Raw genomic sequence first — 23,350 nt, forward strand, 5'->3', positions numbered from 1 at the left:
GATTGCTATCTGCCGGCCCTGTGTAGAATTAAATGAAATGAAAATCTACTGTGGTTTCGCCTCGCTGTGGTCTCCCATCCACCTCACAATGGAACAGCCTGCAGATGCACTCAAAACGTTCACATATAAATAATAGCCATTCAGGTACCAGAGGGTGCCTGGTCCGCACTGAAGGACACCCAGCCAAGGAGTCAGCACCCCTAGGGAAGGGTGATAAACGTGCAGAGAAGATTTTTTTTCAGAGACCAAACAAATGGGCCCCTTCAAGTGAAATGTGATCCTGTTAAAGGTGCTGTACCATTCAGGTTTTGTGGTTTAGAATAGTACGGGACAAAAAATTGTTAAACAAAAAGTTGAAGATGACGTTCATTGATCAGAATGACATTTACGCTGCAGTAAAACCACTAAAATGGCAACATACGCCTGTAAGTCTCAATCTGAAATACAGCAGGAAACAATAAGCTCAGGTCAAAAGATTTTATCATTTACACAATGGAAAACAGACTTGGTATCTCTCGGGCAAAAATGCGTCACACTGTTTTGCATAACCACTCATTTTACTTAAAAGTTCTCCGTCCTTTGATCTTTGGAAGCTCTGTCCTTGAACATGTAGTACAGCCTGTTGATTCTGCAATAATTTTTATCCAGGTTTATTTCCTGTTTAAAGTTCTCTGGGTTTACGAACATGTGACAATTCAGCTATGATAAGGTAATAATAGTACATTGCAGGGCTGTTTAATTAAATTGAAATTCCTCTGTTTGCTGGAGTGCATGTTGTATGCAGCCCAATATCTTCAGACAACTACACAAATCAAATAAAGTCAACCCATATCAGTCTCTTTTGGACATGGATAGTTCAGGATTAAACAAGGGCGGAATTCTCCATTGGCTGATGCCGGAATCGGGAAACTAAATTGGGGGGAGAATCTGTTCCAACGCTGAAATCGCGGCAGGCACCGGTTTCACGCCAAATTGCAATTATCCGTCGCCTCGGCAGCGGCATCAATGCAAACCGGAACGCATGTAGAGTAAACACCATTGGCATATCATTAACGGGCCCGACCCGGTATTCTCCGGGGCCTCCATGATACCCCGCCTCCAATGGGCCGAATTCCCGACAGTGAGGTTCACTTGTGCTTTTAAAAGTCATGAACCCAGCGTCGTGGCTGATGAGGGAGAGAGAGGAGGTAAGGCACCAAGAGGCAAGACTGTGGTCTGCCGGACCTTGTAATGGGGAAAATGGGCTGTGTGGCCGGGGCGACCCCCCACGGAACTGGACCGCCATTGCCGTGTCCTGCATGGCAGCCACCTTGCTGCGCACCTATTATGGGCCAGGGTTTACAGAACCCCAAAGTATATCATGGAGTTCACCTGACCCACAACTTTAAATAGATTTTGGTTATGGGGAGCACAAGGGCCCACTTTACAGGTGTGGTGCAACAGAGAGCTAAAGTATGTTTTAAACAAAACAATGTTTATTCTATGAATCCTGTTAACATTTTATAAACACGCAGTAAACATCTTATCAACTACAAACACTGATATTTTCCCAAATATAATATTCTATAGGTAACCCTTAATAACTTCCCAAACAACATCCATAAGTTAAATCCTGTTTAAAATAAAGACAGCTGGTTTAAGTGCTTTACCGAAACAGGTATTACTTTGAAATCATCAATGATCTAGAGACATTCTTTAGCTTGAAGAGAGAGAGATCATTATACAGCTGCTTGCTTTGAATGCAGCTATCCACCTCTGAAAAGGAAACCAAAAACACACTGCAGCTGCCAGCTCAAAAACGAAAGTGAAAGACAGACAGCCCAGCTCCACCCACACACTGACATCACTGCAGCTATTTGATAAACACCCATTTCTTAAAGGTACATCCACCTGACACCTCCGCCCAAGAAAAAAAATAAACCATCAACTTAAAGATGGTTTCATTTTTCACCTTTTCACTTTCCTTTAAGAAATATAGACAGTGAATATACGTTTTTTTTGAACAAAACAAAACACACAAACATTTATAATAACATAATCCATTTTAGTTCTCCTTCCTCCACTGAACCTACTTCTTTTCATCACATTTGTTAAAAAGCATCGGCTATCACGTTTTCTCGTCCTGCCACATGTATTATTTGAAAATGAAATGGCTGTAACAATAAAGTCCATCAAAACAGTCTTGCATTGTTATTCCGAATCGCTCCAAAAACGTCAATGGATTATGATCAGCATATATAATTGTGTCAGGTGGATTGCTGATCACATAAATGTGAAAATGTTGCAAAGCCAGCACCAAGCTCAAAGTCTCCTTCTCAATCGTTGAATACTTGTTCTGGTGCTTATTTAATTTCCTCGAAAAATAACCAATAGGCCGTTCTATTCCTTCGTCGTTGTCTTGTAGAAAGGCCGCAGCTACGCCCACATCACTTGCATCAACAGCCACTTTGAATGGTTTTCTATAGTTTGGGATGGTTTGGTTTCGGTACCATCACGATGGGCTGCAACCCACTTCAACTATGCCATTTTTAAGCATACTTTCAATTCCTTGTTAACCTGTGCCAATTTTAAAAGGTTAAGTCTCTATGGATGTTGTTTGATTGGAACAGCATTTCCCACATCTACATCATGTATAGCCATTTTAGTGCTTCCTAAATTATCTCCACAAACCTGCCTATGTGATATCAATAACTCTTTCAGGTCAGTTCGTTTTTCCTCTGGAAGGTAACTCAACAATTTATCCCAATTTTTAAGAACATCCTCGTTTTCCAATTTAGTTTGAGGGATGTCAAATTCAGAGTCATCTGGATTTGATTCTTCACTTTGAGTTAGAATCATTAAAACCTCCTCCTTTTTGTCTCCTTCCCTTTGAAAGTACCTTTTAAGCATATTCACATGACACACTCGGTGAGTTTTACTCCTATATGGCATTCTTACCACAGAATTCACCTCACTTAATTTCCTTTCAATCTGATAAGGTCCACAAAACCTTACTTTTAAAGGTTCACCTACCACTGGTAACAATACTAAAACTTTATCTCCACTGGCAAAACTACGAACTTTGGATTTCTTGTCTGCTACCCATTTCATCACATTTTGTGCAACTTTTAAATGTTGTCGAGCCAATTCACCTGCTCTATTTAATCGTTCCCTAAAATTTGACACGTAATCCAATAATGTAAGTTCTGACTGCTCACTCACCAATTTTTTTCTTAATCAATTTAACCTCATGACCAAAAATTAGTTCAAAAGGACTGCATTTGGTTGACTCATTAAGTGCATCCCTTATTGCAAACAGTACGAATGGAATTCCTTTATCCCATCCTCTGGATAATCGTGACAATAAGTCCTCAACATTGTCTTTAATGTCTGATGTCACCTTTCTAATGCTGCCTGCGATTCTGGATGGTATGCAGTTGATTTAAATTGTTTTACTCCTAAGCTATCCATAACTTCTTTGAATAACCTTGAGGTAAAATTTGATCCTTGATCCGATTATATTTCTGTAGGTAGTCCATATCAACTAAAGAATTTAAGTAACTCCTCCACAATTTTTTCAGCTGTAATATTACGTACTGGAATGGCCTCTGGAAACCTAGTGGACACATCCATTATAATCAAAAGATATTGATTGCCACTTTTCATTTTAGGAAGCGGTCCTACACAATCAATTAAGACCCTTGTAAAAGATTCCTCAAATGCTGGAATGGGTACTAAGGATGCTGGTTTTATCACTGCTTGAGGTTTTCCTATCACTTGACATGTGTGACATGATAGACAAAATTTAACTACATCATTATGTAGTCCAGGCCAATAAAAATGTTTTTGGATTTTAGCTTGAATTTTCCTTACTCCCAAATGACCTGCCACTGGTACCTCATGTGCCACTCTCAACACCTCCTTTCTATACCGTACTGGCAATACCACTTGATGAACTTCTGCCCACTTCTCATCCGCCTGCATATGTAAAGGTCTCCATTTTCTCATCAAAACATCAGTTTTACGGTAATAACATTCTGGTATACACTCAGATTCCTCCTCCGTGTATGATTTCTGATACATCCATTTTATTTCTATATCTTTCTGTTGTAACTCCGCCAATTTTCCTTAACTAAAAATATCCGCCTCATCCTCCACCTGTTCTTGGTCTTTTCCAACCATCTGCTCAAAAATTGTTTCTGATAATTGAACTTCAACTTTATCTTCACTCTTTGATTTCTCCTCTTGTCTTAACCTGTGACTTTGCGACCTTGTTACTACGCAATCCGTAAAAATCCCAGGATATTCGTCCTTCAACACTTCAGTTGTCTGATTTTCCACTGGCTTATCAACCACAGTAGACAGCACTCCCACTCGATATCATTACCCAAGATAAACTGTATTCCGACTTCCGGTAGCGGCAATGAGTGAGTGAGCCGCACATTCGGGGGCTCTCACTCCGGTGGGATTTGAGGACCTGGTTCCCCGGTTTTGCGGGACTGTGGAGCGCTGAAAGGACGGCCACGGGGGGGCTAAGGAGCGAGCAGAGCTGCATGGAACTTCAGAAAGGGAGAGCAGAAAGCAGCGCAAATGGGAGAGGAAGGGACAGAGGCAAGGTGCAGGGGAAGCTGAGCCGGGAGCAAAGATGGCAGACCTACGGACCTCAGACCTGGCGATCCAGCAGGCGCTGGAAAATATGCTGCAGGTGATAAAGAGCAGTTTTGAGTCGTTGAAGCGGGATAACTTGGACCCACTTCAGAAGGCAGTGGATCAGCTGAACCAGTGACTGGATGCCCAGGATGAAAAAGTTAAGGAGCTGGGGGAGGTGGTGGAGGAGCAGGTGGACGCGCAGACGATTGCTGCGCTAGAAGTCGACCGGTTGAAGGAGAGACAGAGAAAACTGCTGGACAGAGTAGAGGAGCTGGAAAATAGAGCCCGTAGACAAAATCTGAGGATCATCGGCCTCCCGGAGGGGGCGGAGGGAGTAGATGCCACAGCGTTTGTGGCTGACCTGTTGATGCAGCTGATGGGGGCTGAAGCCAATCCTCGACCGCAGAAGCTGGAGGGGGCACACAGAGTACAGGCGAGACAGGTGCATCCGGGGGGTCCCCCCCGTCCGATGGTGGTTAGGTTCCACAGGTTTGTGGAGAAGGAACGGGTGCTGCAGTGGGCAAAGAGCGCTAAGAGCAGCATGTGGAATAACCGTGTCCTTCGCATTTACCAGGACCTAAGCCAGGAGGTGGCCAGGCGGCGAGCAGCCTTTAAACAAGTTAAGGAGGTGTTGTTCAACAAGCACGTGAAGTTTGGTCTGCTCTTCCCGGCCTGTCTTTGTGTTACGCATCAGGGCCAACACCACTACTTCTCCGAGCCCGAAGAAGCAATGGACTTTGTGAGGGATCAGGGGCTGGTCTCGAAAAAAGGACCCACGGACGCAAGCTAGGGTCCGAGAATTACTGTTTGAAGGGACGCCTACTGTGCCTGGACTGCCGGTCGACTGTTTACTGCTTTAAAGGTGGCTTGTGGTGTATTTTTTGTGCGTATGGTCTTTTTCCTTTTTTCTGTTGCTTTTTTTTCTCCCTCTTTTTTTCTCTGGTGTGGTGGGTAACTTTTGTTGGGCTCTCTGAGTGCGCTGGAGCCTGTATTGTAACAAAGGGGTGGCCGGTCAGCAAGGGGGATTAAAGATGTTGGTTGGGGGCTTTTGTTTCATTTATGTCAATGGTTTTTATGTTTGTTTCGGATGGGGGATGTACGGGTACTGGGTTATTGCGGTGGTTTTTTTTGGTGCTCAGAAAGGGACGTGGGTTAACACTTATCTGTGTACACAGCTGGAACTGTATGTACCTGGAGCAGCCTCGCAGTGCTGTTTGATGTTTGCATCTTGTTTGATCTTTCCCATTTTAGTGAGACTGCTCCAGTGGGTCGGAGTGGGGGATGGTGTGCTGGGGAGGGGGAGATGAGGTCGGGAAAACAATGGGAGTGAGACAAGAGGGCGCTGGAGCGATGAGTCACCGGGCTAGCAGATTGGCTAGTCAAGGGAGTCAGGTGGGGGGTGTGAATACAGCCAGTGGCTGGCAGGGGTGGGGTTATCGGGAGATGTTGCTGGGGGGGGGGGAGGAGATATTTTGCTGATGTGGGGGAGATCTGAAGTAGGTAATGGAAAGGAGGTCGGGGGTGGAGGCGGCCAAGAGGCGAGCCAAGAATGGCGCGGCGCATGGGCCGGAGGCGGGCCCAAGAAAGGTTATGACTGACCGGCGGAGGGGGGGGGGGTGCCCCCCACCAGGCTGATCACCTGGAATGTCGGAGGACTAAATGGGCCAGTTAAAAGGGCACGTGTGTTCGCGCATTTGCGGGCTCTGAAGGCGGACGTAATTATGTTGCAGGAGACACATCTGAAAGTGTCTGACCAGACTAGGCTAAGAAATGGCTGGATCAGCCAGGTCTTCGACTCGGACTTGGATTCTAAGTCCAGGGGGGTAGCAATTATGATCAATAAGCGGGTTCAATTTGAGGCGGAGGCAGATTCCTTCTGGTAAGGGGCAAGCTGGAGGGGAGAAGAGTGGATCTGGTGAACATATATGCGCCGAACTGGGACGACGTTGACTTTATCAAAAGAGTGCTGGGGAAGATCCCGGACCTAGACTCACGTAAGTTGATAATGGGGGGGGGGGGACTTTAATACGGTCCTTGACCCGGGGCTGGACCGGTCATGTCCCAGAACGGGTAGGCTCCCAGTAATGGCAAGGGAGCTGAAAGGGTTCATGGAGCAAATGGGGGCTGTGGACCCATGGAGAGCCAGACAGCCGCCGGGAAGGGGGCTACACGTTTTATTCGCATGTTCAAAAAGTATATTCTAAGATTGATTTTTTAATCTTGAGCAGGGACTGTGTAGGGGAACATAGAACCTAGAACATTACAGCGCAGTACAGGCCCTTCGGCCCTCGATGTTGCGCCGACCTGTGAAACCACTCTAAAGCCCATCTACACTATTCCCTTATTGTCCATATGTCAAGGGGAGGTAAAGAATACAGAATAATCGGCAATTACTATCTCGGACCATGCCACGCACTGGGTGGACCTGCAGGTCGGGGGGAAAGAATTACCAACGCCCGCAATGGAGGTTACACGTAGGACTGTTGTCGGAAGAGGGGATATGTGAGAGACTTCGGAAGTGTATACAAAATTACTTGCAGGTGAACGATACAGGGGAGGTTTCAGCAGCGACCCTGTGGGAGGCGCTGAAGGCAGTAGTGAGGGGGGGCTGATCTCAATTCGGCCTCACAGGGATAGGGCTGACAGAGCAGAAATGGACAGATTGGTTAGGGAAATTCACCGGATAGACGAGGAGCATGCGGGCTCCCCGGGGGAGGACCTATTCAGGGAGAGACGGAGACTGCAGGCGGAACTGGGGGTGCTATCCACGAGTAGGGCCATGGAACAACTTAGGAAGGCAAGGGGAGTGGTGTATGAGCATGGAGAGAAGGCCAGCAGATTGCTAGCGCAGCAACTCAGGAAGAGGGAGGCAGCCAGGGAAATAAGTAGAGTGGTTGATGGGAAGGGGAGCAGAGTGGAGGACCCGGCAGGACTGAATAAGGTATTTCAGGACTTCTATGGTAAGCTGTACACTTCAGAACCCCCGGAAGAGCCGGAGGAGATGAAAAGATTCCTGGATGGACTAGCCTTCCCAAAAGTAGGCAGGGTCTAGTGGACGGGCTGGGGGCCCCGATTAAAGCGGAGGAGGTATTGGGGGGCCTAAAGGCCGTGCAGTCGGGGAAAGCCCCGGGGCCGGATGGATACCCAGTAGAGTTTTACAAGAAGTTCTCGGAGATAGTGGGACCGGTCCTGACAAGGGTTTTTAATGAGGCAAGGGACAGAGGGACCCTGCCGCCGCCGATGTCGCAAGCCACCATCTCGCTGATATTGAAGCGGGCCAAGGACCCGGAATCCTGCGGGTTATACGGGCCAATCTCCCTGATCAATGCGGATGCCAAGCTCCTGGCCAAGGTTCAGGCAATTAGAATTGAGGACTGCGTACCGGAGGTGATTGGGGACGATCAGACAGAGTTTGTGAAAGGCAGGCAGCTGACAGCTAACCTGGGAAGATTGCTTAATCTGATCATGATGCCCCCGACGGGCAAGGAGGTGGAGGTAGTGGTGGCAATGGACGCTAAGAAGGCCTTCGACCGGGTGGAGTGGGGCTATTTGTGGGAGGTGCTTGGATGGTTTGGGTTCGGGGAGGGACTGGTTAATTGGGTCAGACTATTGTACCAGGCCCCAAAAGCTAGCATTAGGACGAACAGGATAATGTCAGATTATTTCAGACTACACCGCAGGACCAGACAGGGGTGCCCACTCTCCCCGTTGCTGTTGCTGGCCATGGAGCTGTTGGCGATGGCGTTGAGAGCTGCAAAGGGGTGGAAGGGAATGACTAGGGGGGTGGTGGACCATAGGGTCTCTCTCTATGCGGACGACCTGCTCCTGTACATGTCGGATCCACTGGCCGGGATGGAAAATATACTGGAAACCTTGAGGAAGTTCGGCCGGTTTTCAGGGTACAAATTAAATATGGCCAAGAGTGGGATGTTTGTGGTGCAGGCAAGGGGCCAGGAGAATAGACTGAAGGTGCTGCCATTTAGGCTGGTGGAGGAAAGTTTCCGGTACTTGGGGATACAGGTGGCACGGGACTGGGGCAGGTTGCATAAGTTAAATTTGACTAGAGTGGTGGAACAAATGAAAAGGGAGTTTCGGAGATGGGATGCACTCCCGCTGTCACCGGCGGGGAGGGTGCAGACTGTAAAGATGCCAATCCTCCCTAGATTTCTGTTCATCTCCCAGTGCCTCCCGATCTTTATCCCACGGTCCTTCTTCAAAAGGACTGACAAAATCAACATGAGCTTTGTCTGGACGGGAAAATCCCCGCGGGTGAAGAAGGCGATGCTTGAAAGGAGCCACAGCGAGGGGGGACTGGCATTGCCGAGTCTGATCAACTACTACTGGGCGGCTAACATAGCCATGATAAGGAAGTGAATGGTGGGTACGGGGTCTATCTGGAAGCGAGTGGAGGCGGCTTCGTTTAGGGGCATCAGTTTGGCAGCCCTGGTCACGGCTCCCCTACCGCTGTCGCCGGCCAGGTACTCCACCAGCCCGGTAGTGGGGGCGGCCCTGCGGATATGGGGCCAGTGGAGGAGGCATGTAGGGGGGTGGATGCGTCTATCTGGGCTCCAATATGTGATAACCATCGATTCGCCCCCGGGAACATGGATGGGGGGTTTCGAACATAGCGGCGGGTGGGGGTGGGGAGGGTGGGCGATATGTTCCTGGAGGGGAGCTTTGCGAGTTTGAGGGATTTGGAGGAGAAATTTGGGCTGGTAAGGGGAAATGACTTTAGGTACTTACAGGTGCGGGACTTTGTACGCAGACAGGTCCCATCCTTCCCACGCCTCCCGCCAATAGGGATCCAGGACAGAATAGTCTCTAGAGGAGAAGGAGGAGAGGGTAGAGTCTCGGATATCTACAGGGTGCTCATGAAGGGGGAAGAGTCCCAGACGCAGGAACTGAAACTCAAATTGGAGGAGGAGCTTGGCGGCGTGATGGAGGACGGGCTGTGGGCGGAAGCCCTGAGTAGGGTAAACTCAACCGCAACATGTGCCAGGCTCGGCCTGATTCAATTTAAGGTTGTTCACCGGGCCCACATGACGGTAGCTCGGATGAGCAAATTCTTTGGGGTAGAGGACAAGTGTGCTAGATGCGCGGGAGGACCAGCCAACCATGTTCACATGTTTTGGGCATGTCCTAAGCTTAGGGGGTACTGGGAGGGATTTGCGGGGGTCATGTCCCGGATGCTGAAGACAAGGGTGGTGATGAGTCCAGGGGTGGCAATTTTCGGGGTTTCGGAAGACCCGGGAGTCCAGGGGGAGAAAGAGGCAGAAGTTCTGGCCTTTGCTTCCCTAATAGCCCGGCGGCGGATACTGCTGGCATGGAGGGACTCAAAACCCCTGAAGACCGAACTATGGCTTTCGGACATGTCAGGTTTTCTGGGTATGGAAAAAATTAAGTTCGTCTTGAGGCGATCTGTACTGGGGTTCGCCCGAAGGTGGCAACCATTCATCGACTTCTTCGCGGGAGAGTGAGCGTCAGCGAGGGGGGGCGGGGGAGAGATTTGAGTAGAGTAGGAGGGATAAATAGGCGGGTAGTGTCTTGGGGAGAGGAGCGGGCAGGTGCAATATGGTTTGATTGAAGTATTGGTTTTATATTGATGTTTGCACATTTCTGTTATCTGTAACTGTTTACAATGCCAAAAAATACCTCAATAAAATTGTTAGTTAAAAAAAAAGATAAACTGTATTCCTGAACAAGATACTCCTACTACCACTTCACCACTCTTCACTAGTTTAGGGGCTGGTTTAGCACACGGCTAAATCGCTGGCTTTGAAAGCAGACCAAGGCAGGCCAGCAGCACAGTTCAATTCCCATACCAGCCTCCCCGAACAGGTGCTGGAATGTGGCGACTAGGGGCTTTTCATAGTAACTTCATTTGAAGCCTACTTGTGGCAATAAGCGATTTTCATTTCACTGGACTTTCCAACCTTCCCTTATATAATGGAATACTACTCTTCTCACCCCGAATTTCACATATTACCACCTTTTCTGTCAATATTCTTCCCAAACTATATAACTCCTCATCTCTTACCATTAAAGATTGACTAGCTCCCGTATCTCTTAAAATTGTGACTTCTTTACCTGCTCCACCTGATACACGAGTAAACTTTACCCACACAAGTAAATTCTTCAAAGAGATCTGGCACCATCTTATCAATCACCTCTTGATCAGGCTGTACAATCTTTTGCACCTCCTTCGCCTCACTTGGGCTTTCCTTTACCACTTTAACAAACCCCACTGTCTTATCCTGTTTTACCACATCAGCCTTCCCCGTGCTTTTCTTCAACCACCAACACTATGACTTTACATGGCCTAGTTTATTACAGTGAAAACATTTGAAACTTTTCATTTCTCTTTCACCCTCCTGGGTTTCTTTTTTAATCTGAGGTACACTCTCCTTATTATCTCCCATCAGATCTCCTTTACCTCTACCACTTGAGTATTTCTCTTTTCCCCAGTTTCTATCCCTCACAGGCTGAAAATGTTGTCGGACACCAAGCTTTGATTTATGAACTAATTCATAATCATTTGCCATTTCTGCTGCTAACCTCGCAGTTTTAACCCTCTGTTCTTCCACAAGAGTTCTCACTACATCAGGAATTGAATTTTTAAACTCCTCCAAAAGTAAAATTTCTCTGAGAGCTTCATACATTTGGTCTATTTTCAAAGCCCTTATCCACCTATCAAAGTTACTCTGTTTGATCCTTTCAAACTCCATGTATGTTTGACCAGGTACTTGCCTTAAATTTATAAACCTTTGTCTGTAGGTTTCAGGCACTACTTCATATGCATTTAAGATGGATTTTTTCACTTCCTCATACGTCCCAGATACCTCCTCTGATAGTGATGCAAATACTTCACTATTCTTACCTACCACTTTGTTTGAATCAGCAATACCCACATGTCCTGTGGCCATTTCATTTGTTTAGCTACCTTCTCAAATGAAATGAAAAAGGCTTCTCCCTCCTTCTCATCAAACCTTGGCAATGCTTGAACATATTTAAATAGATCCCCACCAAACCTTCAACTATGACACTCTTTGTCTTTATCCTCATCACTAACCTCCAACTGTAGGTTTCCCTTTACATCTGCCAATTTTAACTGACTGTCATGTTTCATGGCCATTTTCTGAAGTTCAAACTCTCTCTCTTTTTCCCTTTCCTCTCTCTCTTTTTCTTTTTTACCTGATCTATACTTCTCTTTCTCTTTCTTTTTGTTCTGCTAGGGCTATTCTTTCGTTGTTTCTTTCTTCTCTCACCTTTTCTTTTTTCCCGAATTGTTTCTCCCTTTCTCTCTCGTTTTCTCTCATTTTGTATTCAAGCTGCTTTAATTCTTTTTCATGTTCAAGTTGCTTGATTTGTAACTGAATTTGTGCCATTTCTAATGAGTCAAACTGTATCTCAGGCAATTTTAAATGCTCAGCTACTGCCATAAGTACCTCTTACTTTTGTGTGCCATCAGGTAACACTAACTGCAATGTGTTTGCCAAATCTAAAAGCCCTTTTTTTTTCTCCGTTTGTAAGGTACAGCATGTGACCTTCTCCACCCCCAAAAACTTCCGAGCCTCTGAAAGAGCCATTGTCCACAACACACACCCTACTTACTGGAATTCAACACCAGAAAAGCAAACACAAATATTCTCACCCCTCACTGTCTTTAAGTTCACTAAGCCAATCACGAAAGATAGACTTTTACCCCACGAGCCCCCAATTTTTATGGGCCAGGGTTTAGAGAACCCCAAAGTATATCATGGAGTTCACCTTACCCACAACTCTAAATAGATTTTGGTTATGGGGAGCACAAGGGCCCACTTTACAGGTGTGGTGCAAAGGTGTGAGAGCTAAAGTGTGTTTAAAACGAAAAAAAAATAATTCTATGAATCCAGTTAACATTTTATAAATACACAGTAAACATCTTATCAACTACAAACACTGATATTTTCCCAAATACAATATTCTATAGGTAACCCTTAATAACTTCCCAAACAACATCCATAAGTTAAATCATTTTTAAAATAAAGACAGCAGGTTTAAATGCTCTACAGAAACAAGTATTACTTTGAAATCATCAATGATCTGGAGACATTCTTTAGCTTGTAGAGAGGGAGATCATTATACAGTTGTTTGCTTTGAATGCTGCTATCCACCTCTGAAAACGGAACCAAAAACACACTGCAGCTGCCAGTTCAAAAACGAAAGTGAAAGACAGACAGCCCAGCTGCACCCACACACTGACATCACTGCAGCTATTTGATAAACACTCATTTCTTAAAGGTACATCCACCTGACACACCACACTGACCACCCACCTTGGCCGCTAGTTCTGCAGATGTACCCACCACCCCTGAATCCCAGCCCCCACCAACAGGGCCTAGGGGATGGGGGGGGGGGGGAGGGGGGGGTAAGACATGTAGCCCGTTTGACCTGGTTGGGCATGGGGGTACGTACGATGCTAACATATCGGCCTTTCACCCCACAGACAATGGATATTGGAATTCAACCAGCAATGGTGGCCTTCCTGCTAGTCGTCGCAGCCCTGGGGATGCCCTGCAGCTGAATGAGCTGTAGCTGCTCGAGGAGGAGGTAGTTGCAGCTGCGGAGCGTGCAGCAGTGGAGCGGCCCCAGAGAAACAGGAGGCAGCTGCCCAGTGTAGTGATCTGCATATCTGTACATATACAAAGGGTTAAAGTATAGTCATTACAGCTAAGTGATCACTAGATGGCAGCACTAACAAGGGATATAAAGTAAGAAGTCTTACAACACCAGGTTAAAGTCCAACAGGTTTGTTTCGATGTCACTAGCTTTCAGAGCGCTGCTCCTTCCTCAGGTGAACAGGAGCAGCGCTCCAAAAGCTAGTGTTTGAAACAAACCTGTTGGACTTTAACCTGGTGTTGTAAGACTTCTTACTGTGCTCACCCCAGTCCAACGCCGGCATCTCCACATCAAGGGGTATAAAGACAGACTCGATCTGAGTTCCCGCCTCTTTGTGTGCATTGTGACTAGTGACTAGAAGCAGAGAGTTACTCAGAGTGCAAGTGTAGATAATCATAGTTTATTCTTATTCAACCTTGCTTATTTAATAACTAGTAAAAGTATTGGAGATAAAAGAACTCAGTTTATTTGTTTAAGTTACTCAATAAATTATTTGCTTTCATTGGACGACGAGTATTAATCAACATCGAGCTTAAGAGCATCTTGGTAAGAAGCAAATGAGTAACATATATTACAGTAAGCAATACATCACCCAGGATGGAGAGCCGGCTGGCCAACAGGCTGAGGAGGAAGAGGTGCGAAGGAGGCACCGCATGAAGCCTCGTGTGTATCGGCAGTGCCTGTCATTCGAGGACTTGCTGGACTGGGCATGCCGTCAAAGGCTCCAGCTGAGCAGGGAGACAGTGCAACATATCTGCCAGACCGGGGAGGACACCCACTCCCGGTGGCCGTCAAGGTGACGGCCGCCCTTTTACGCCACAGGCTCCTTCCAGGCGCCGACTGGGATCTCTCAGAGCTTGGAGCAGGTGCGTCCACGCCGTCACGGAGACTCTATATGCCCAGTTGGCACAATTCCAGCAAGAATAACAGGATATTATTCAGGCTTGAGGAATCTTGACCTTTTATTCTTCTTTATCAGCTCAAGGGCACCCTATTTCCATGTAGAAGTGATCAGCTAACTCCGCACAGTCTGATAACTGAGCCCAGGACCTTCCTGTCCTAAATTGTTCAGTTACTTAACTGCCATGTAAGATATCGCATCAGTGAATTGAACATGTTTTAGATTAAGCACAGGCAAAGAACATAAATTGGTCAATATCAATATCTGCTCAAAGCAGGTCAAAAAGTTTCAGAATGTGAAATATTCGAAGAAGTTGTTCGTTTATTTCAAAACATACATCCAACATTTTTTCCACTGTGTCAAAAATTAGAGATTCAAAGGGCGTCATTTAACCAGAAAAAAATCTATGTCCTGTTTTGGGCACATTTAGCGGGGCGTTTCTTGGTGGCTACAGTGCCAAGAAACACCCCGCTACTCAACGGCACTTTGGCATTTTGTTTGGCCTTGGGAGCTTCTCTCCGCCGAGGCCGCACTTAGTCACTTTTTGCTGGCGCGTCCAGAAGGAAAGGCTCCTTGAAGATCGGGGCACCATTTTGTCTGGCTGCCCTGATTTCCCCGCCCACCACTTTCAGACTCCTCCCCCACCCCTCAACTTCGGTGAGGCCCCAGGAACACCCCTCCACCTGTTAAGCCCCCCCCAGCTTGATCCCTGGCAGTGCCAACCTGACATGTAGGCAACCGGGCACTCTTTCCGGCAGTATCCCTGCCAGCCTGGCACTGCCACCAGGGCACCCTGGCAATGCCAGCGGGAGTGCCGGAGTACCATCCTGCCCTGTCCCCAACCAACCAGGGGTCACTAATGTCATAATATACACATCAGTATATGATGGTGCAGAGACACACACTGACTGACACACTGCAAGACCAATCAACACACACAACACGGCAGCCAATCACCAGCTAGGGCACGGTCACTATAAAGACAGAGGGCACTAGTTTTCCCGCTCATTCGGGATGCAGCCTCTGAGACAGACAGAGCCTGCAGTCAGTACCACAAACATCCACCATGTGCTAGCAGTATAGGCTGGTCAGGTTAGGCATAGGTCTTCAGTCAATCTAACATAGTGTCGACCCACCGTGCAAGTATGTTTAACAGCTTAGTTAAATAAAATAGAGTTGTACTATTACAAGTGTTGGTAGCCTGTCTATGTTACTGCTAAGGTAAACGCAGTCTCCACGGATCCAGAGTACCCAACACATCAACTAATGGCCTGGGAGATGCCCCAGGTGCCATTGTTGTTGCTTTGGTAGCCCAGTGAGTTTGCTCATTGCATAGCTGAGCAATTCATACTGGGATGATTCCTTAGTCATACTTGAGCTGTGCTGATTTAACTGATATTAGCCAGGGCAGCAGTGGGGCCATTACAATTTACCTGTGCTGGGAGAGGAAAACTAACCAATGCACCATCCCTGATTGCTCCCCAGCAAACCATCCAGAAGGATTTATCGATGTTGGGTGAGCAAGAGGGTGGGCTCATCTGTAATGCCCTTTCACAGTCAAAAACGGTATCAATAATTTTTCCCAAGAATCACCAGAAACGATGGTGACTTGAACAAGACACCCAATGACTGTTGATCCAAGCAAGGTGTCAATGGTATCAGAAGAGGCGAGGAAAGTGGAAAGAAATCAGTGAAAGGAAACTGCATATTACTCAGGCAATAGCATATAGGATGATGACATTTTAGATTTCAATCATTGAGGTTAGAAAGGGTTATATACAAATCAAGGACATTGGTACATGGCTAATCTCTGTACACATCTATCCATACAGCTGTCGGTTACAGGTTTACCATTTATATTAATTGTGCCCATGATGTGTATTGTTCTGAAATCCCAGAATGAATTTTAGTTTTACAAAGAAAGGGGGAACTGGTAAATTGGTTAACAATTAAACGGGAATTGAGTGAATTGTCCTTTCACCACAGGTTGTCATAGAAACCGAGAAACTTTCGCACCATCTGAAACTCATGTCCTTTGAAGATCTGGAGCAGGTGGTGAGTCATGTCACTGCCTCACTCAAAAAAATATTTCCAGATTCATCACCAGGGTAAGTCAGCCCCCAAATGGAGGCATTGTTTTTGTGCCTTTTCTTCACTGTTTTGTGTTTCACATCAGTGCTATGTTTGAACAGACTCTGGGGTTTATAAACCTATTTATGATACACAGGGTGATGGTGTTGATGGAGTCCCCTGATATTGGCAGCAGTGCTGTCATGTAAATGAAATGAGGAGAAGCAAAGAGTCACATCAAGAGGCTGTGGATAACTACTGCTCTGGAGGCAAAGCATGTGAGAAAGCTGCCACCCCCCCTCCCCACATGCTTGGGCTGTGAAATGGGTGGATGATCAACCTGCTTCGAAAAGGCTGCTGAGTTGATTTTTTTAACTTGCAGCTGATTTTGTGTAATTCCTGGTGCTGTTGACAGTACCATGCAGTAGCAACATCCCCAAACCACTTCTACTAGAAGGCATGGATATTTTCAACTCCCCCTTGCCACTGCCTTCCCACCTTATTTGCCACCACTTCTTTATGGAAATTGAAAACAGTAATAAGGGATTTTCAGATGGATGTAGCTGATTCCCTATTGAACTCCCTCTGTTACTGCCCAGGAGAACCCCTAAATATCGTGTTTTCCTGGCAGCCAGCTGGCATCGGCGATTTGTGTTTGACAAGACGGCGCTCGCAAACCTATCTCAAAAATCCCATGCATTTGTTTTTGACAATTCTTTATCAGACCACGCTGTGGATCTCAGATTCAAATTAATCAGCCATTCTCCATAAAGTACCAAATACCAGAGCAGTCTAATACTGGTAAGATGCATTGTTAGTATTGTGTACTGTGATTGATTCTTTTTGTTGTCTCTTCCCGCAAGGTCTCAGCAACAATTATTCTCTGACACCTCAGTAGCTTCTGACTTCTTTGGGCACCTCATGACAGTTGATTTTCCACTTGTGTGTAACTTGTGTGTAACCTTGTCTGATGATGCCATTGACTTTTTTATTTAAATAAGAATTTTGAAGAGTAAGTGGAGCTTCAGTTGCCTCTTTAACATTCATCCATAAAGATGACATTTGATTTTGTCTCAGTCTCGACACATTTGCACGTGCCCCTTTGTATTAGGGAAGAAGCACAATGAATTTTTAAAAAGCACAAAGTCCGATTTCAATACAATCAAAAGGAAATTTGTAAAACTAAATAACACCCGTTATTGTGTGTGCCTATTGGATACTCAATTCCCTGCCATGCCCACTGGTCATTTAAGCTCTACATCCCTCCATGTGATATCAAAAAATGACTGAAGGCACTAGATACTGAAAAGGTTATGAGCATTGACAATGTTCCGCCAATAGTACTGAAGTTTGTGCTCCAGAACTTGCCACAGCCCTAGCCAAGCTGTTCCAGTGCAGCTACAACACTGGCATCTACCTGGAATTGTGGAAAATTGCCCTGGTATGTCCTATATACAAAAGAAGGACAAATCCAACCTGGCCAAATACTGCTCCATCAGTCAATTCTTGATCATCAATGAAATGATGGAAGGGGGTCATCAACAGTGCGATGAAACAGCGCTTGATTTGCAATATCCTGCTCACTGACGCTCAGTTTGTGTTATGCCAGGGTCATCTCAGTTGCAGGACATTATTGCTAGTGTTCCTCAGGGTAGTATCCTAGGCCCAGTCATCTTCAGCTGCTTCATTAATGACCTTCCTTCCATTATAAGGTCAAATGTGAGGATGCTTGCTGATGAACATGTTCAGCACCATTCGCTACTCCTCAGCTACTGAGTCAGTCCATGTACAAATGGGGCAAGACTTGGGCAAAATCCAGGCTTGGGCTAACAAGTGGCAAGTAACATTCAGGCCATGCATGTGTTAGACAATGACCATCTCCTACATGAGAGAATCTAACCATCGCCCCATGACATTCAATGACATGAGCATCACTGAATCCCCCACTATCAACATCCTGGGGATTATCAATGACCAGAAACTGAACTGGATTAGCTTTATAAATGCTCTTGGCAAGAAGAGCAAGTCAGGGGCTAGGAATCCTGCAGCGAGTAACTCACTTCCTCACTCCCCAAAGCTTGTCTACAATTTACACTTTATAAGTCAAGAGTGTAATGAAATACTCTCCACTTGCCTGGATGAGTGTCCGACAACCCCATTCACAAACATTCACTCCCTCCACCACTGATGCACAGTTGCAGCAGTGTGCACCATCTACAAGATGCACTGCAGGAACCTATCAACAGCATTATTAAGTTAAAACATTTGGGAACAAAAGAAAACCTTTTTAAAAATAAAACATTTTATTAAGGCATTTATAATTTTATAACAATAAACGGTACAAATACAAACATTGTGCAAAAAACATCTCTCACTAATCCCGCCTACCCTAAACAAAAGTAGTCTAACCCCCCCCCCCCCCCCTTCTTGCCTCTGCTGGCAGTTTAGCTATCCCCGAAGAGGTCGATAAATGGCTGTCACCTCCGGACGAACCCCAACGTTGACCCTCTCAGGGCGAACCTAATTTTCTCAAGTCTGAGAAACCCAGCCATGTCGCAAACCCAAACCTCTGATTTCTGGAGCTTTGAGTCCCTCCACGTTAACAATATCCGTCTCTGGGCTACCAAGGAGGCAAAGGCCAAAACGTCAGCCTCTCTCACCCCCAGGACTCCCGGATCTTCCAGCACTCCCCCCCCCCCCCCCCCCCCCCCCTTTAGTTCATCTATCTGGGTTTCCTCCCACTCCATAAGCTCTTTGTTGATATCCAAAACCTTCCCCTCCCCCACCCCCGTTCTAGAAATTACCTTGCCCGGTATCCCCTGTGGCGGTAGGAGCGGAAATGTCGAAACCTGCCTTCGCACAAAATTGCTTATCTGAAGACATTGAAACCCATTTCCTCCCGGCAATTCGAACTTCTCCTCCAAATCCTCCAAACAGGGTAAGCTCCCATCACTAAATAGAATGTAATAATCATGCCGTGTTTATTTATAATAATAATAATCTTTATTATTGTCACAAGTAGGCTTACATTAACACTGTAATGAAGTTACTGTGAAAAGCCCCTAGTCGCCACATTCCGGCGCCTGTACGGGTACACAGAGGGAGAATTCAGAATGTCCAATTCACTAACAGCACGTCTTTCGGGACTTGTGGGAGGAAACTGGAGCACCGGGAGGAAACTGGAGCACCCGGAGGAAACCCACGGAGACATGGGGAGAACATGCAGACAGTGACCCAAGCCGGGAATCGAACCTGGGACCCTGGAGCTGTGAAGCAACAGTACTAACCACTGTGCTACCATGACCTTTATGACCTTAAGGACATTTCCCAAGTTGTAAACCCTTTTTATTTCCCTTTGAAATATAATAACTGAAGACAACAAATTTTCTTTTATCCACGAATGCAAATTTCTACTCCTGGCTTATTTGCTTATAGAACATAGATCATAGAACCTTACAGCGCAGTACAGGCCCTTCGGCCCTCGATGTTGCGCCGACCTGTGAAACCACTCTAAAGCCCATCTACACTATTCCCTTATCGTCCATATGTCAAATTCAACTTGATCATATTTATTTTGAGTGCCTGCCTTTCACACCTTGACCCTTTTAATGACCTCCATCCTGTAGACATCCAGTCCCCAGCGTAATTAAATCAGTCACAGACACACACACATACAGCCGCCTGCTTCACAGAATAACACAATAAACCCCCAAAATATTAAAAATAATAAAATTATCTTCACAGTGGCAGACACATGGGAATACCATCACCTGGAAGTTCCCCTCCAAGTCACACACCATCCTGACTTGGAAATATATCGCCGTTCCTTCACTGTCACTGGATTAAAATCCTGGAACTCCCTCGTAACAACACCGTAGGCATACCTGCACCACATGGACTGCAGCGGTTCAAGAAGGCAGCTCACCACCACCTCCTCAAGGGCAATTAGGGATGGACAATAAATGCCGGCCTAGACAGCGAAACCCACCTCGCATGGATGAATAAAAAAGAACACATGCTGCTTCCTCAGAGCAATACAGGTTCAGACAAGATTGCAGAAGAGAAGCAGGCAGAGTGACACCTTCCCATTTCCCCATGGGCTGGAAGATAGCTGGGTTTAATTTGTTAGGCACCAGAAATCATATTTTATCCAGCACTGGTATAAATTAGTCCACCACTTCATTTATTTTAACCAATGTTTTCTGTGCATGTTGTTAGGTACCATAATATATTCAAGAGGAGGAATAAATGGTGTAGGGGCCTGGCTACTTTCGAACTGGTAGTTAAATTTATGCTAATTTGCTATGGGGAGATAATTGCCTGCGGTCCCAGACATGTGGTGTGCCATGGTCTTCACTTCAATCATATTTCACTTGATACCTGCTCACAATATTTTAGCTGAATATTATCCTTTTAAGGTGGTGTATTCCACACTTTGGGCAACACGGTAGCACAAGTGGATAGCACTGTGGCTTCACAGCGCCAGGGTCCCAGGTTTGATTCTCTGTTGGGTCACTGTCTGTGCGGAGTCTGCATGTTCTCCTCGTGTCTGCGTGGGTTTCCTCCGGGTGCTCCGGTTTCCTCCCACAGTGCAGGTTAGGTGGATTGGCCATGATAAAATACCCTTAGTGACCAAAAAGGTTAGGTGGGGTTATTGGGTTACGGGGATAGGGTGGAAGTGAGGGCTTAAGTGGGTCGGTGCAGACTCGATGGGCCGAATGGCCTCCTTCTGCACTGTATGTTCTATGTTGTACTCCACTTTCTTGCTGGAGAAAAATTGGTGTCAATTGAATGGTGCAAAGGATACCAGGCCCTCCGATAAATACTGTTGGCCTCTTTGTCGCTCCTATCTCCTAGCTGAGAACCAGGGTCAAGTAGCAGATCATCCCAGTTCAAAAAGGTTTTAAAAATCCCTGAATTTGATAATGCCCTTTAAGTGAGGTGTCAGCACCTTATGGAAAGTGGATCACCAATTGATAAAAAATAATAATAATAATCGCTTATTGTCACAAGTAGGCTTCAATGAAGTTACTGTGAAAAGCCCCTAGTCGTGGCAAACAGTAATCTAAAATTTTGACTGATTTTTGCAAATTGCTTAGCGCTTGATTCATTAATTTATAGCATTCAAATCACCTGTTATTTTACAAATAATAATTAATGTCAACATCTGATCATTTCAGAGAACACTTAGCTACCAATGATGAGGTTGAATGAGACATAAACTGAGACAATGAATCCCTTCACTTTTTAAATCCATTTTCTTAGAAAGCTACTCAAGAAGAATTCCCCTGAGCTACAAGAGAGAATCAAAAAAATCACATCAGCACTCGATGAACAGACCAACGCTAATCAGGGGCCATGTGGTATGTAAATGATCTAATCCTCTGCCGATCCAACAGTTCATCTATATAGAAGGCCCAACAAATTATATATGTCCAACTAAATTCCGAGAATTTGAAAGAAAATAATCTCTGTGCTGAATGGCCATAGATTCATATCCCTGTTCGCCCAAACTGCTGATGTACACTTGGTCAGTGCAGCAGACATTGGGGCAGAGTTACTGCGCTGACTGGAGGCAGGAATTCAAGCAGCTAAAAGTTGGGTAATGCAAAGGGAGCAGTTAGGAGCTGAATGGAAGTAAGTAGAATGGCCACTCTCCATCCCCCTTTCACACCCTTGACATGGTCACATGCTGATCTCAGGAGTAACACACAGCACAGGCAAGGCACTGAACTCAATATATATCAGCTGGGGAAAATTTCTCTTCCACCCCATCAGCCTTTATTAAGGAAAGTTAACAGGTTAAAGAAGAAAGAATTAAAGGGGTCAACCAACATTGATGGAACAGTGCTTGAAAGTGTCCTGGGAAAGGTAGGCATCTCGTTGAAGCAAAATTTGACTTTTTGAATTGCAGAACAAGAGGCATTCTTACCTTATGTTAAAAATGTTTGAACCAGTCGTAGTTTTAAAGCTGCAACACACTATCATTATTTTACTGATATAGAGGCTTGAAAGCATATATGTACTTGAAAAAAATCTTCCTCCTGCAATTTATTTAAAATGTCTTCACTGAAGAGAGTGGAATAAAAGTGCATAATTTGTGTCCCACCTTAATCATGCCTCCGTAACTGGAAAAAAACAAGATGTAAAGAGGCCAGCGACATGAGCATGTGTCTCTGCATTCGTGGTCTCAGTCTCCATTACAGAAACGTACATTTTCAGAATGGAACTAAGTAATATGTTCGTTAAACAGACGAGAAGAGATCAAATAGATTTACTTCCCTTGGCTGCAATGGACAATCAAGCCCACTTTATCCACCATTACCACCTCTACGATGAGGGTGCTGGAAGTTACTGTAACAGTGAAAGGCAGTCCACATCCCTCCAAGTATGAAATGCTGCACTACTGACTGGCCAGCCAGTCTCACGGTTCCATTTAAATTGCAGGTGGCTATTCAGAGACTTACGCTGCGTTGTGCGATTACAATGGGTTTCCCTTCAAGGAAGAGATCCAGTGGGTAAGTCTATATTAAACAAAAGCATTTCTAACAAACCAACCAGATCCGCATAAATAAATGCAAATGTACAGCGATCATGTTGTGGAGGAAGTGAGGAGAATGAAGATGATGTACATGTTGGCACAATATAAATGCAAACACTGCATGGTACACCATTTAATTACCACCACAATCCGTTGTACCTTCGGACCAATGGGGAATTTGTTACAGTGAAAGGAAGTTGGGAAACTTGGAGAATGAAGGGTTAAACTATTCTTCCACATTACTCCTTGGGGTCTGTTACAGATTGAGACAGGGCAAGACCATAATTCCAAAAGATGTGCAGGTTAGGTGGATTGGCCATGCTAAATTGCCCCATTGTGTCCAGGGATCTGCAGGTTAGATGGCGTTACAGGGATAGGGCGGGGGAAGTGGGCCTAGGTAGGGTGTTCTTTCAGAGGTTCAGTGCAGACACGATGGGCCGAATGGCCTTCTTCTGTACTGTAGGAATTTTATGGTTCTATATAAAAGGAATTATTTGTATTTTTATATAGCATTCATCAGGACCACATAACACCCCAAAATGCTTGTTTGA

The 23,350-nt window shown here is 45.7% G+C and overlaps 1 protein-coding gene across 1 annotated transcript in view; it reads left to right on the forward strand.

The window, feature by feature from the left end:
* Positions 1-23,350, forward strand: part of carmil2 (capping protein regulator and myosin 1 linker 2) — a 323,518-nt gene that overhangs the window by 117,626 nt on the left and 182,542 nt on the right. The window contains exons 5-7 of the mRNA XM_072518320.1: positions 16,175-16,296; positions 21,524-21,621; positions 22,706-22,776. Coding sequence (XP_072374421.1) covers positions 16,175-16,296; positions 21,524-21,621; positions 22,706-22,776 — 291 coding nt within the window. The remainder of the gene's footprint in view (positions 1-16,174; positions 16,297-21,523; positions 21,622-22,705; positions 22,777-23,350) is intronic.

This window comes from Scyliorhinus torazame, chromosome 10, assembly GCF_047496885.1.
Source record: "Scyliorhinus torazame isolate Kashiwa2021f chromosome 10, sScyTor2.1, whole genome shotgun sequence".
Taxonomy (NCBI): domain Eukaryota; kingdom Metazoa; phylum Chordata; class Chondrichthyes; order Carcharhiniformes; family Scyliorhinidae; genus Scyliorhinus; species Scyliorhinus torazame.